Below are 15,795 nucleotides of genomic sequence, written 5' to 3' on the forward strand. Positions count from 1 at the left end.
CGCTGCCACACCCGCAAAGCTCTGCTCTTTTAAGACAGCCTCTTTATTTAGCTCATGCTAGCCTCAGAATTGTTCGGCTGTATGTGCAAACCGTCACTCTCTCTCTAATTACATGGGTTCTAGTGGCTGTGATGGCTGTCAACTTCACTACATCTGGAATTAACACACACAAATGGAGGGCATGTCTGGAAGGGCTTTTTTTGTTTGTTTGTTTTGTTTTGTTGTTGTTGTTTTTGCTTAATTTGAAATGGGAAGATCCACTTCTAATCCAGATCTTTGAGGCAGAAAGACACACCTTTAATCCAGAACTCATCAGTTGGGAAGACCCACCTCCAATCTGGGCCACGACTTCACTGGACATGGGAGACGGCATCTTTTTGCAGTACGGCTGTTTGCTCTCACCTTGCTTGCCAATGACCCTCCCCCCACCAACAGGGTTTCTCTGTGTAGCCTTGGCTATCCTGGACTCACTTTGTAGACCAGGCTGGCCTCGAACTCACAACGATCTGCCAGCCTCTGCTGGGATTAAAGGCGTGCCCCACCAAGCCCAGCTAAACCCATTTTTTCCGCTGGCATTAGAGCTGACTTTTTTGGAATTCCAGCTTATGCTGAAGACCAGCCAGACATCAGCCTCATAGACTGAACAACTACTTCTGTTCATAGCCAGAAGTACTTGTTCATATATATATATATATATGTATGTGTGTGTGTGTGTGTGTGTGTGTGTATATGTATATATATATATATAATTTTAAAGTTTTGTTTTTATGGTACCGTATGAGTATTTTGCCTGTGTACACACACACACACACACAAACACACACACACAAAGTACACACACGCAGTGTCCAGAAAGGCCAGAAGAGGGCACCAGATCCTTCTGGGCCTGGAGTACCAACAGAGCTATTAGCCACCAAGTGAGTGCTGGAAGCCAAACCCAGGTCCTCTGCGAGAGCAACAAGTGCGCTTAACACTGAGCCATCCCTCCATCCTCAAGTAAATGTAATGCTAAGAATAAATAAGAGAAGAACTACCCAGGAAGACTGTGCTGTGGCAGAAGTTCTACACAGCTGTTACTTGGGTTCCCCTGTTATGCCCAAACAAAGCCAGAGAGATACAACAACCACTGTTGCTGAAGCAGCAGCAGCATCAAAACAACTTGGGAAACGTACGCACGCACACACGCACGCACGCACGCACGCACCGCAAGCACGCACGCGCACACCCCCATTCTATGCGTGCGCCTCCACCAGGCCCTTGGCCCTTGGGGACCATTCAGCAGTCTGGTGGAAGTCTGCCAGTGTGCAAAGGAAGCTGTTGTTAGAATTTCTAATCTAGATAGCTGGGCTTCGAGTCACTTCAGGAACTGGTTAAAAATGAGAGACAGGAACTCACGGTGGCAGTGCAGGTAAGCTAAAGGAAGCACTAGTTACTCCAATTAGTAAGTGCCCGTGTGACTTGGCACAGTCGGGCTTGAGAACCAGCTGCCCACACAGTACTCTCTCTCTCCCTCCAATAGAACACAAGGCCGGAAAAGAAAGAGAAATGTGGTGGGCATGGTGGCGCACACCTTTGATCCCAGCATTCAGGAGGCAGAGGCAGGAGGATTGCTGTGAGTTCGAGGCCAGCCTGGCCTACAAAGTGAATCCACAACAGCCAGGGCTACACAGAGAAACCCTGTCTCTAAAAACAAAACAAAACAACAACAACAACAACAACAAAATAATAATAATAATAATAAGCAGAAGAAGAAGAAGAAGAAGAAGAAGAAGAAGAAGAAGAAGAAGAAGAAGACGACATGTACCTGTTGGGAAGTCATTGTCCTGGGCCTCGTTTGTACCATCTACGAGAAAAAGCAAAGGAAAAATAAAGGGGAGTGATTTAATAATGTACACTTGACTGACAAGACGTAAGTCAAAATTGTAATTCCTTACAATCAGAACAATATAAAACATAAAACCATCTAATCCCAGTTTTTTCCACTTTTCATTTACGCTCTCATCTTCCCCAGCCCAGTTTGTCCTACATCCCATAGTTTCTACCTCCACAGTGGAACCCGCAGTCATCTCCTTCCATTTCTCTCCATTCCAAATCTGGAAAGAAAGAACACGGCGTTTCACCCCATCAGCAGGCCGAGGCTTTCTGTGAAGAAGTCTGGGCGTGGCTCGTGACTGTCAGTACTACAGATTGAGCACTGCTCAAATACTCAGGACTACAAGTGTCTCTAGGTCAGATTCTAGAATGAACCAAGTTTTAAAATCCAAAGGCTGGAAATATAGCTACAGCTCTAATATTTTTTTATTTTATCAACTTTATAATTTCTTTACAATTAATAAAATAAACCTGTTTGTCTGTCTGTCTGTCTGTCTGTCTGTCTGTCTGTCTGTTTGTTTGTTTGAGATAGGGTTTCTCTGTGTAGCCCTGGCTGTTCTGGAACTCACTCTGTAGACCAGGCTGGCCTTGAACTCACAGAGTTCCACCTGCCTCTGCCTCCCGAGTGCTGGGATCAACCTATCACTTCAAACTGTCTTTTCTGACGATGTTTTCTGAAGGAAAGAAAATAAGAGGGTAAGGCTTTGGAAGCAGGGTATTATGGACAAAAGAATCCATCAATCAAACCACAATGCCCAGCAATTAAAGTCTTACACTTAAAATAAGATAATAGGAAAAAAAATTTCCTAAGACTTCAAAATGCAGTGTGAAAAGAAAAAAATAACTAAAGAAGAAAATAAGAGCCAAGTATAGGGGCTAGAGAGACGGCTCAGAGATTAAGAGCACCTAATGATCTTGCAGGGGACCTAGGTTCAATTCCCAACACCTACATGGAGACCCATAACCATCTGTCACCCCAGTTCCAGGGGATCTAGTGCCTTCCTGTGGCTTCTGTGGGCACTGGGTGTAGTTTACAGACATACAAACAGGCAAACATTCATACATACACCTTTTTGGTTTTGTTTGTTTATTGTGTTTTGTTTTGTTTATCGAGATAGGGTCTCTCTGTGTAGTCTTGGCTGTCCTGGACTCACTTTGGAGACCAGGCTGGCCTCGAACTCACAGCGATCCACCAGCCTCTGCCTCCTGAGTGCTGGGATTAAAGGCACGCGCCACCATGCCCAGCCTTTGTTTGTTTATTTTTAAGACACAGTCTATGTAGCTCTTGTTGCCCTAGAACTTGCTACGTAAGTTAGGCTGCCTTTGCTCTCACAGAGTTCAAGGTTAAGTCTATTTGCCTCTTCTTCCTGAGAGCTGGGATAACACTACACAGGTCTGGTAATTTTTCAGAGGAAGGTATAATGGAACATGTCTGTAGTCCCAGGCTACTCGGCCGGAAGGGAACAAGTTAAAGGGCTGACTGGGCTACATGGAGTTTCAGACCAGTATGTATGGGCAACTTAACAGAGCATGTCTTTAAGACAAACAGAAAAGGGCTGGAGAGGTGGCTCAGTGGTTAAGAGCACTGGCTGCTCTCGTGAAGGACCCAGGTTCAATTCACAGCACCCACATGGCAGCTCACAGCTGTCTGTAATTCCAAGATCTGACACCCTCACACCAATGTACATAGATTAAAGTTAAGTAAAATATTTAAAAAAAAAAAAAAAAAAAAAAGACAAACAAACAAAAAGGTGTAGGCCTGGAAGGGCATGGGTGGGGGGGGGGTGGGGGGTGAGCGTGACTCAGTGATAAGCTCTACACACCAGATCTTAGTGGGCACAAGGGCTGTGTGTGGCCCAGGCTCTACCATGGAACGCACATGCTGTAAAAACTGTTCCCACCAGTGCAGGGGTGGGATGGGGGGGAGGACAGGGACTCAAAGTGGAGCACTAAAGCATTTTCACTGAAACCACTAACCTCTCCCTCCGGTTACTAAAGCACCCAACAAAATACTCACTAGTTTGCCATCAAGATGTAGGGTATTTGTTACTGAGCAGTAATGAATGAACATCGATCACCTTACACTTCGCGACTGTTAGTACTGCTGAGAGTACAGACCAAAGGTGGTCTCACTACCTCACACCACACCCAACAAATTAACTTAAAATGGGCAATCTAAATGTAAGGCCTAAAATCACAAAACTCTCAGAAGACATGTGAGTAAATCTTCATAACCTTTCTTAGATGTGATACTGAAAACATAGTTGACAAAAGCGGAGGAAGTTTCATTGTGTATCAAAGGACCTTACCAAAAGGGTGGAACCAGGCAGCACAACGGGCCAGGACCTTTAACCTCAGCACTCAGAAGCAAAACGGGGCAGACCTCTGTGAGTCTGCGGCAAGCCTGACCAGCAGGGGGAGTTCCAAGCCAGTCAGAGTTATTTACTGAGAGCTTATGTTTAAAAAATAAAAACAAAACAACAGGGCTCGAGAGATGGCTCAGCGGTTAAGAGCACTGACTGCTGTTGCAGAGGTCCTGAGTACAATTCCCAGCCACCACATGGTGGCTCACAGCCATCTATAGTGAGATCTGGCGCCCTCTTCTGGCCTGCAGGTGTACATGCAGGTAGAACACTGTATCCATAACATTAAAAAAAAAAAAAAAAAAAAAAAAAAAAAAAAAAAAAAGCAAACAGAAACAACAAAAACAGACCTGGGGATACAGCTCAATGGTATAGCATTTACTACTGTGCTTTGAGGCCCTGAGTTTGAGTTGCCACAGCAACAACAAAACATACACACACACAGGGCAGGGGGAGATGAGACAACGTTTTTGCATATTATGTATCTACGTCTCTAATAAAGGTCTAGTATTTCTACAACTTACAGCTTTTTAACAAAAGAAACTAAGAAAGAGTAATCTTTTTTATAGAAAGAAAAAGAAAAGCCTTAAGTTATTTTCAAAGTCCACAATCTCCAGAATATATTAAAAAAAAAAAAAAATACAGAATCCAGAAAGAATATAGACTCCAGAATCCCAACAGGCAGAAGACACCTATCTATTTCAAAAAGGCCCTGAGTCTCTTTTTACCTGCAATCGCCACAGATGTTTGGCTGTCTGAAGGTTTTACTTCTGGGGCCACTTCTCCCAGATCTGAATGCCTGAAATTTTTTCAGAAAAAAAGAAATATCATTAAAATAATTTACTACAATTTTTACCCAATCCAACTGGCTGCATTATAAAATCTCTCGGGGAGCTTTAAAAACTATAAATGCAGGCTGCTGAAGTGGCTTGGTGGTAAGGAGCACACACTGTTCTTCTACAAGACCTGGATTCAGTTCTCAGCACCCACACATACACACACACTTAAAAGAATAAAGTCTTTAAAAGCTATAGACTCTGGGTTCATCCTGGATCCATGAAGCCAGACCCTCTGGGAGCTAATCCCAGGCACCTGTGCATTTCAAGTGCTCTCTATGGCTCCAATGAACAGCCCTATGGAGACACTAGCCTGGAAACACCCCCATTCACACAGCTGCTGGCCACTCACAAATACACAACAACATACATACCCTTTGACCAGTAATTCCACTTCTATCCTAAGGGAAAAAAATAAGATTTAGTTACAAAGATGTTGACGTGAGCTTGATATTCAAAAGCAAAAATTCTATACCTTCTAAAATCAAAGTACAGTAACAGGGAATTACAGCCCTATGCTACAACCAGCACAAAGTGTTCTACAGGCTTCTTTTTGTGAGCAGAGCAATCTTCCATGAGCTATTATGGACCGACACTAAAGGCACACAAATCAGTAGGGAGTAAGTTACAGAATGATACATTGTAAATATGATAAATTGTGTATGGTTAGAGACAGACTTAGAAGCATGTTCAACAAAACTTAGAGAACACAGAACACATTCACTATGCGTGGTAGTGCACACCTGTAACGCCAGCACTGAGGCTGAGGCAGGAGCATCTCCATTTCTAGGCCAGCCTGCTGGACATAATAAGTCCCTGTATAAAACAATCAGTGGGCCGCCGGAGGTGGTGTACGCCTGTAATCCCAGCACTCAGGAGGCAGAGGCAGGTGGATCTCTGTGAGTTCGAGGACAGCCTGGTCTACAGAGCGAGTTCTGGACACAGAGAAACCCTGTCTCAAAAAAACCAAAAAACAAATAGTGCCGGCAAAAAGAGGCACTCTTGTGTGTTTGTTTTCACTGCATGCGTGTGTTGCTGAGGTACAAACTCAGGGGATCCCGTCTACAAAGTGAGTCCAGGACAGCCAAGGCTACACAGAGAAAGAGAAACCCTGGAGAGAGAGAGAGAGAGAGAGAGAGAGAGAGAGAGAGAGAGAGAGAGAGAGAGAGAGAGAGAAAGCAAAGATGGGAAAATAAGGCCAGCCCATCTATGATAAGAGAGGACAGCAACAGCAGGGGAGAGACCCCCATTGCAAAAGACAACTCCTAAAAAGCTGTGCTTTTGGCCTCTACAAGTGCACTGTGGGATAAGAGCGCACACACACACATACACACACTTTTTTTTTTTTAAAGAAAGCAAGCAAATCTGAGGGAAAGGGCTATGGCTAGAAGATGAACACACAACTGCGGTGAACTGACGTCTGCATTCATATGCATGTGTGTGTACATGCCCATGACTATGTACATCTGTGTGTACGTGTCTATTTCCTGTGTTTGCTGAATGAGCCAGCAAGCAAAGACAGAGCAGTAAGCAATGTGAACACCCCATACCTTTAATATCATTCCATGTTAAGGGAGCTAAGGGTCCTTGGAGATGCTGGCTAACACCAGGACCGAGAGGGGGAGAAGAGAGACGTGAGCGTCTAGGCTTAGACAGTGAGGAAGCTCTCTGCAAAGTCCTGGGGAATGTCTCTGGATGCATGCAGCAGCACAAGGGACTCCCACTGGCCAAAGCTGGGGTAATAAAAGCAGGGAAAAAATGAAAGATGGCAAATTATAACCACTGAGGGCCGGAGAGGCGGCTCAGTGGGGAGGAGCACTTGATGCTCTTGCAGAATAGGTTCTATTCCCAGCGCCCATATGACGATTCACAACTATGCACAGCTCCAACTCCAGGGGCTCTCTTCTGACACCAGACACACATGGTGCACAGAACACACACATGCAGACAAAACACTGATATGTACAAATAAATATTGAAAAGAAACAATCTAGGAAGTGGTGGCACATGCTTTCAATCCCAGCACTCAGGAGGCAGAGGCAGGCAGATCATTGTGAGTTCACCTGGGGCCTCATAATGAGACCCGTCTCAAAACCAACAACAATGAAAAGGAAAGAAAAAAGCTGAGCTTGCATAGTGGCGCACGCCTTTAATCCCAGCGCTCGGGAGGCAGAGGCAGGCAGATTACTGTGAGTTCAAGGCCAGCCTGGTCTGCAAAGTGAGTCCAGGACAGGCAAGGCTACACAGAGAAACCCCTGTCTCGAAAAACCTTAAAAAAAAAAAAAAGCTGAAAAAAAATTTTGTTTATCCATATAGGTAATAAATGGCTCACAAAAGAATACTACAAGAGCAGGGGTTACAACATGAACAGTGCCACCAAGCCAGGCGTGGTGGCTCATACCTTATTAAAGCCCTGAATGTTGGAGACAGAGGCAGGAAGAGGCAGGCAGAGCTCTGAGTTCAAAGCCAGCCTAGTCTATAGAGTGAGTTCCAGGACAGGCAGGACTACACAGAGAAATCCTGTCTCGAAAACAAACCAGCAACAAAGAGTAATACCGTCTTTCATCTACTGAAGTCAAAGTGGGGTCAAGTCAAAGGTTAACAAGTGCTAATGAGGAACAAGCTACTTGCTCAGTCTTAGAGTCTCCCTAAGTGCCAGGGAGGAAAAACCACCATCAATTACACCAGAGCTCAGGTGACACTTTCTGAGCTGATCCCTTAGTGTGTACCCACTGAGGACCTAACAGCCTGCAGTGTTTTGTTTGTTCAAGAAGGCAAAACTGAGGGCCGGGCAGTGGTGGCGCACGCCTTTAACCTTAGTGCTCAGGAGGCAGAGGCAGAAGGATCTTGTGAGTTCGAGACCAGCCTGGTCTACAAAGTGAGTCCAGGATGGCCAAGGCTACACAGAGAAACCCTGCCTGAAAAAAAAAAAAAAAAAAAAAGGCAAAACTGGGCCATCATAACAAACCGAAAAGAATGACATTATACCGGAAGGCAAGAGATAAAGTACCTCAGATGTTCACTTCATCAGACAAATGGAACATTCCAGAAAACCAAACACAACAGCTGGCCCTAGATTATATCCTGAAGAAGAAACTGTGAGGTGGAATAAAAAGGAAATGTGGGCCCAATCAACACTAACTGTGCTGTAGTTCTGTAACAGAGTGTCTTATTTCTTAGGAAACAGACAAAAAGGGAGCTTGAGGGGAAGCTGCAGGAAGCAAGAAACTTGCTCTCCCCAGCAAACTGAATATATGTGGTAGCTCAGCGTTCACTATGCTGAAAGCCTTAAACCAATATAATTTTGGAAGGTATTAGAAAAGCTCTCAAGAATGCGATTATTAAAAAATTTTATTTGTCCATATAGGTAATAAATAGCTCACAAATTACAAATGAGGCCCTGAGCTGACAGGAGAGTCTGGTGGGGCTGTAGCTCAGTAGCTCAGTAGCTCTGTGGAGAGCATGCATGCGGCATGTGCAAGGTTTGCGAGCAGGACTATACAGAGAGGCCCTGCCTTAGAGGGAAAGGAATAGGGTACAGTGATGCTGTGATCAGGTCATCGAGGGGCTCAGCAAGGGGAGGCACCAGCTGCCGAGCCTGCCACCCACATGATGGAAGGGAGACCCAACCTGCCCCCTGACTTCCACATGCCTGCGTGCACACAGGTGTACACACAAGTACACATGCACTCATGTGCACACGCACACATAGAAAGACTAAATAAATAAAACAAAAAAGAAGTGTGTCTGGCTGAACATAGTTTCTCAGAACAGAAGCTACAGCCCTGGCTCAGGGGTCCAAGAACACTGCTAGGGGATCCCAGGCCACAATAAGCCAGACAACAGGACATTGGTCCAGCCATGTTCCAAGGATGGACACTCCTCCCTAGAACATATATTATGGCTAGGACTCAAGACAGGAATTTGGCCGGGCGTAGTGACACACACCTTTAATCCCAGCACTCGGGAGGCAGAGGCAGGTGGATTGCTGTGACTTCGAGGCCAGCCTGGCCTACAAAGGGAGTCCAGGACAGCCAAGACTACACAGAGAAACCCTGTCTTGAAAAAACAAAAAAAGGGGGCTGGAAAGATGGCTCAGGGGTTAGGAGTACTTTCTGCTCTTCCAGAGGTCCCGAGTTCAATTCCCAGCAACCACATGGTGGCTCACAACCATCTATAATAAGATCTAGTGCCCTCTTCTGGTGGGAAGGCACACATACAGGCAGAATTTATATACATAATGAATATATTTAAAAAAAAGAAAAACAAACCAAAGAAAAGGACAGGAATTTGACTCCACTCCTTTCTTTTTTTGTTTGTTTGTTGAGACAAGGTTTCTCTGTGTAGCCTTGCCTGTCCTGGACTCACTTTGTAGACCAGGCTGGCCTCAAACTCACAGTGATTGAGTGCAAGGATTAAAGGTGTGTGCCACCAGGCTTGGCTGACTCCACCCCTTTCTATTCCACATAAGGAAACCGTAAGCAAGCAGCAGTCGAAGCCACACCTTTTATCCCAGCACTTGGGAGGCAGAGGCAGGTGGATCTCTGTGAGTTCAAGGCCAGCCTGGACTACAGAGGGAGTTCCAGGACAGCCAGAGCTGTTTACAGAGAAACTCTGTCTCGAAAAACAAAAACAAAAAACAAAAAGAAAGAAAAGCAAGTGTGTTGGCAAGTTCTGTGCTTCACTCTTGCTGGCAAACCATGTCAAACGAGATATCAAAGCAAGGCTTATGGGCCCATCACTGCTCCTCAAATAGCAGGTTTAAATGGAGGCAGAGCCAGGCTTGTAGTTAGTGCCTTCTAATGCATGGCTTCACTAAACACGTGATACCTTCTAACAGTTTAACAGACTGATGGTGTCACTTGACACTCTTATGTTGAAGTCCTCACCCAATGTATATTTCGACCTGAGATCAAAAAAGGCTACAAGTAAATTGAGGCCTTCAAGTGATGGGACTGGTGGCCTCTAAGAGGAGGCCACTCTCTCCCTGTAGACTGAAAAGCCCCACTAGAAACCAAATCTCTAGAACCTAATCTGCTATCTCAGGATCTGTGAGAGAGTCAACAGCTGTGATTGGTGCCTCCGGTTATGGTATCTTACGCAGCTTATGTAGCTCTCAGATCCACACTGCACGGTGGAAAGCAGTACTCAGAGAGGTGGGCGGAGAGCTGCCCATATCACCAACCATGATTGGGACCCAAACATGAGCTAGTTTCTTTCTAGCACATTTTCGCTTATGATTATTTTGCAGAGTTTTTTAGCTTTTTGTTTCTTTTTTTTTTCTTGTGATGCTGAGAGTTGACAAGTACAGGTGATCACAGACACACCACTCAACCTACAGTGAGCACAGACACACCACTCAACCTACAGTGAGCACAGACACACCACTCAACCTGCAGTGAGCACAGACACACCACTCAACCTGCAGTGAACACAGACACACCACTCAACCTGCAGTGAACACAGACACACCACTCAACCTGCAGTGAGCACAGGCACACCACTCAACCTACAGTGAGCACAGACACACCACTCAACCTGCAGTGAGCACAGACACACCACTCAACACCACTCAACCTACAGTGAACACAGGTACACCACTCAACACCACTCAACCTGCAGTGAGCACAGACACACCACTCAACCTACAGTGAACACAGGTACACCACTCAACACCACTCAACCTGCAGTGAGCACAGACACACCACTCAACCTGCAGTGAGCACAGACACACCACTCAACCTGCAGTGAGCACAGACACACCACTCAACCTGCAGTGAGCACAGGCACACCAGTCACTCAACCTACAGTGAGCACAGGTGAGGACGTGTACCATTCAACCAGCAGTGGCACAAAGAAGGTGAACCACTGACGACTGTAATCACCATAGTTTGCTAACTGCTATGGATAATAAAGAACACCTCTATTTTTTAAAGTTCCCTTCCCCTTATGTCCTACATTTCCAGAAAGTGATAAGAAAGTCCAAGGTAAGCCAGGTGTGGTGGCAAAGGCAGGTGGATCACTGTAAGTTCGAGGCCAGCCTGGTCTACAAAGTGAGTCCAGTACAGCCAAGGCTACACAGAGAGACCCTGTCTCGAAAAACCAAAAAGAAAAGAAAGAAAGTCCAAGGTTCCTCTTCTCCTTTGGTGCTAACTGGGGACTCTTATCCTAAACCAAAACAATATGGCAAGAAATTTCCTCCCTCCTCAAAGCCTCACTTTATGAGACATAAATGTTTTAAAACCCTCTGGATATATTGTAGGTTGAACTGTGTGATCCTACTTGGAAACAGGATCCTTACAGGCCTAATTAGCTAAATTAAGATGAGGTCACGGCCAGGTAAGGTAGTTCACGCCTGTAATCCAAGCTCTTGGGATGCTGAAGCAGAAGGCTAAGTTTGATGCCAAACTGAACTACCTAGTGAGTTCAAAGCCAGTCTGAGCTAGAGAGTAAGATTTTGACTCAAAGACAAAAACAAAAACCAGAAAATGAGTAAGTCACGATGGGGTACAATAGGGCTTTACTACAGGGAGAAGTCTCCTTATGAAAAGAAGGAAACCAGTTGAGCGATGGTGGCGCACGCCTTTAATTCCAGCACTCGGGAAGCAGAGGCAGATGGATCACTGTGAGTTCGAGGCCAGCCTGGTCCACAAAGGGAGTCCAGGAAAGCCAAGGCTACACAGAGAAACCATGTCTCAAAAAACAACAAAAACAAAACAATAAACAAAAAAAGAAAAGAGGGAAACTGGGCACACATGAAGGGCAGCCTATGACAACAGGGTAGATACTGCAGTGACACAGAAAAGACAGCTGTCAGCAGCCATCAGAGCTTGAAAGCCTCCATAACGGTGAGAATAAACATCTCCCAGGCACCTCTCTGTAGTGGCTGTAGAGCAGTTTCCCTGCCAGACTGAAACCTCCCATGTTGGAGGTAAACTTCTTAAGACATAGGTTATAAAAGGAAAATGAAAGGAGGATCCTCTGGGGCCAGGTGGACCGGTGACCCATCTTTCAGAAAAGCTCCCTTAAGACAGAAAATAAACAACTCAAAATAGCTACAAGATGTCCCTGAACCTGACCGGATTCACTTGGCTCCTCCCTCCCAAGAGCAAACAGCAGACTGCTGAGAGTCACTCTGGAGGAGTCAAGCTGCGCAGAAGGTTCCTAGACAAGTCCAGCAGCATGGAAGAAGGAGGGAGCAGCCCAGCTTCCTGGTGAGCCTCCTGGCCCTGCGCAGAGCTGTCACCATGCTTAGAAGAACTTTGGTGATGCAGCTGTCTGAGTCATTTCTGCTCCTAGAAGTAATCTCTCACCTATACTCTGTAAGTAACCCCAGCAAAACTCACAGGGCCATCCAGTTGGACTCCCATGTGGGATGGAAGGATGTGTGTGTTGCCTCTCCCCAGGAAAAGTCTATCACATAACGGTAACGCACTGTGACACCAGCCACAGGGGACTAGCACAGTGTACGAGTGGCTCTACAGCTGTGTCACCTCATCCCCCTCAATCTTCACAGCTTTCTCTCCACGTGTCTTATTCTTCTCCGCTTCGCATAAAAACACTGGCCACACTACCCAGGAGCCCACGCTAACCCTGTGCAAGACCTTATTTTAACTAAACACTGCTACAAGGATTCCATTTCCAAAGTCAGGTTCACAGCGGCTCTGGCTTCAGCACAGTGTATTGGGAGGATATTACTCAGCGTATGACAGGACCTAAGTAAGCTAGGGCTGGTGCAGTCATCCGTGTGTCTTATTTCCTCTAGATTGAGATAGTCCTTCCTGGAAGGACGGGACGCTCACAAGACGCAGAAAGCCCAAGGGCTCTCCCCAAGCTACAAAAGCACTAGGCTGCAGCCCCAAGATGGCTCAGCCAGTAAAGTGCCTGCCACGCAAGCATGAGGATCCCCCACATCGGGGTGAAAATGAGGCACACCTGTGATGCACACACATCTGTAACTGCTGCACTTTGGGAGCAGAGACAGGCAGGTCCCTGGGTTCACTGGCTAAGCAGCCTAGCACAATCCAAGTGCACCAGGCTCAGTTAGATAGATACCCCAACTTAGTAAGAGGCAGCAAAAAGTGAGTAAGAGGGCTGGAGAGACGGCTCCGAGTGAAAACCTTATACACTCTTCTAGAGTGTGGGTAGCTCACAACTAACTTCAGAACCAGGGGACCCTGCTTTTCTAGCCTCTTTGGGCACTGTACTCATGCACAAACCCATGCTCTACCATACATAATATCTCATGATTAAAAACTGAAACAAAAAATTAAGGGCTGGAGAGATGGCTCAGTGGTTAAAAGCACTGACTGCTCTTCCAGCAACCACATGGTGGCTCACAACCATCCATAATGTGATCTGATGCCCTCTTCTGGCCTGCAGGTGTACATGCAGGCAGAGCACTGTATACATAATAATAAGTAAATAAATCTCTTTTAAAAAATAGCAAAAAAATTAACAAATTAAAAATTAAGTGATTAAAGAGACACCCAACATGGACCGCTGGTCTCCACACACACATGTACACACCACACAAACACATATACTAAATAAGTAAGATAAAGGGCAAATGAGATGGCTCCGTACATAAAGGTGCTGGCTATCAAGCATGATGTGGCCTGAGCTCTATCCCTCGGACTCATATAGCAGAAGGAGAGAGGTGACTTCCACAAGTTGTCCTCAGGCCTCGACATGTGCCCTGTGGCATGCACCCTACCACCACCACACACATACACATATGCATACATGCACATATACACACAAAAACACAAAATAAATAAAGATAAAAGCAGTAACCATGGAGCTGCAGGCAAACTGTGCAGGAAGATGCAGGGGTGCAGCTTCATGAATCACTGCCCATGCTGTGGTGGGTCTCTCAGTGACACAACTGCTTTTGAATCACCCATGTTCCTGGAATGAACTCAATCAACTTGAGTGGAGCTGTCTCTTTAGCCTGTCCACTAGGCACATGCCTGAAACTCTGGCCTTGGAGGAAAGTGAGAGGCTGAGATAGGCAGATCCCTGAAGTCCACTGGCCAGCCTAGATGAATGGATGAAGTTCAGGACCAGTGAAAGACCTTGTCTCAAAAAATAAAAGAAAAGAGCAACTGAAGAAAGACAGTCATCATCAACCATGGGCCTCCACATGCAACAGACCACACACACACGTACACACACACATCACAGATTTTGGACCAAGTTTTACTTTAACGCTTTGGTAGGCCTGATTTCCTTATCTGTGGGATGGGAACAGTAATAGCATGCACTGCATAGCTTGCTATGAAGATTAGTTAGCAGTCAAAAGACTAGAACAGCGGGGCATGGTGGCACAGGGAGGCAAATGTAGTCGGATCACTGTGAGTTCGAGGCCAGCCTGGTCTACAAAGCAAGTCCAGGTCAACGAAGGCTACACAGAGAAACCCTGTCTCAAAAAAAAAAAAAACCAAAACAAAAATAAATAAATGAATAAAAGACTAGAACAGGGCCTGATGAAACACTGTTGGAAGTGGGCCGGATCTAAATTTAAGAACACTCCCTGAACTGGAAAGTCCCTGACTCACACAGTCTGGTTTGTTTCTAGGCACAGAGAGGTCAACAGCAGGCCTGATGACAAGAACACCCCAGCCTACACTACCCTCGACAGACTCATGGAGCCAGTGCAAAGCCCAGGTTCTGAAGGTACAACTAACCACGCTCCTTACGCAGAAGTCAGAGGTCATGGCAGCGCCTGTGCAACAAAGTGTCCCTGCTAGACTTCCCCCCAAAGCATGGTAAATCTTGGTGTCTCTCCTCTTTCCCCAGGCCTCAGTATCTGGCCCAGTCAGACCAGGCCAGACCCCAGCAGGCAAAGCAAGCCCTTCCACTCCTACAGAGGCTGGGCTGACTAGCTTTCTAGACAGGAAGGGCAAAAGACTAAAATAAAGCCTCAGGTACTTTTTAGTGACCAGCAAATATTAGGGCAACTGCTTTGTGCTGCTGAAAATTCTGAGGAGTGGTGATGTCCTGGGGGAGAGAGCGGAAGTAGACACAAGTTCTCCAGTTGAGGTTGCAGTCCTCAGTGAACAAGATGAGGACCGGGGGTGACAGTAAGGATGAGAGGAGGGAAGACAGCAGGAGCGGAGAAAGGACAAGGGAGAGGAAGGAGAAGGAAGAAATAAGGAGAGGCAGAGGGAGCTGAAGGGACGGCTCGCTGGCTACGAGCACCCACTTAACACCAGTTGCAAGGGATCTAACGCTCTCTTCTGACCTCCCCATGGTGCAATTCCAGGCAAACATTTATACAGTAAATATTTAAAAATAAAAAATAGACAGGCAGGACTTGGAGAAATGGCTCATCATTAAGAGCACTGGCTGCTCTTCCAGAAATCCTGAGTTCGATCCTAGCAACCACATGGCGGCTCACAACCATCCAAACTAGGATCTGATGCCCTCTTCTGGCCTACAGGTGTACGTGCAGAGCACTCATATGTAAAATAAATACATCTTTTAAGAAGGGGGTGGGGTGGGGGAGAAACCCCTACTTAGTTAGGTTCCCTCCTTCCCAGGCACCAGCCTTGGGTCCTATCTACTGCTGACTCCACCCCCCCACCCTGATGTCACATTCCTGCCTGTACCAGGTTTCCCCATCCCAGCCCCACGCAGCCATGGCTCCTCATCCTCTCCAACTTGCCACCTCTGACATCTACATCCTTTTCTTCTCCCTCAGCCTGAACAGTTTCCTTCCC

At 46.2% G+C, this 15,795-nt stretch overlaps 1 protein-coding gene across 5 annotated transcripts in view; it reads right to left on the minus strand.

Moving 5' to 3' along the window:
• Positions 1 to 15,795, minus strand: part of Urgcp (upregulator of cell proliferation) — a 37,106-nt gene that overhangs the window by 4,765 nt on the left and 16,546 nt on the right. For 4 of the 5 annotated variants that reach the window (XM_051165366.1, XM_051165364.1, XM_051165363.1 and 1 more), the window contains exons 2-5: positions 5,446 to 5,472; positions 4,964 to 5,034; positions 2,043 to 2,093; positions 1,805 to 1,843 (exon numbers count right to left, since the gene is read on the minus strand). In XM_051165366.1, the coding sequence (XP_051021323.1) occupies positions 1,805 to 1,843; positions 2,043 to 2,076 (73 nt within the window). In that variant the 5' untranslated portion in view covers positions 2,077 to 2,093; positions 4,964 to 5,034; positions 5,446 to 5,472. The remainder of the gene's footprint in view (positions 1 to 1,804; positions 1,844 to 2,042; positions 2,094 to 4,963; positions 5,035 to 5,445; positions 5,473 to 15,795) is intronic. The other variant, XM_051165367.1, reaches the window with a different exon arrangement.

Source organism: Acomys russatus, chromosome 22 (genome assembly GCF_903995435.1).
Source record: "Acomys russatus chromosome 22, mAcoRus1.1, whole genome shotgun sequence".
NCBI classification, from domain to species: Eukaryota; Metazoa; Chordata; class Mammalia; order Rodentia; family Muridae; genus Acomys; species Acomys russatus.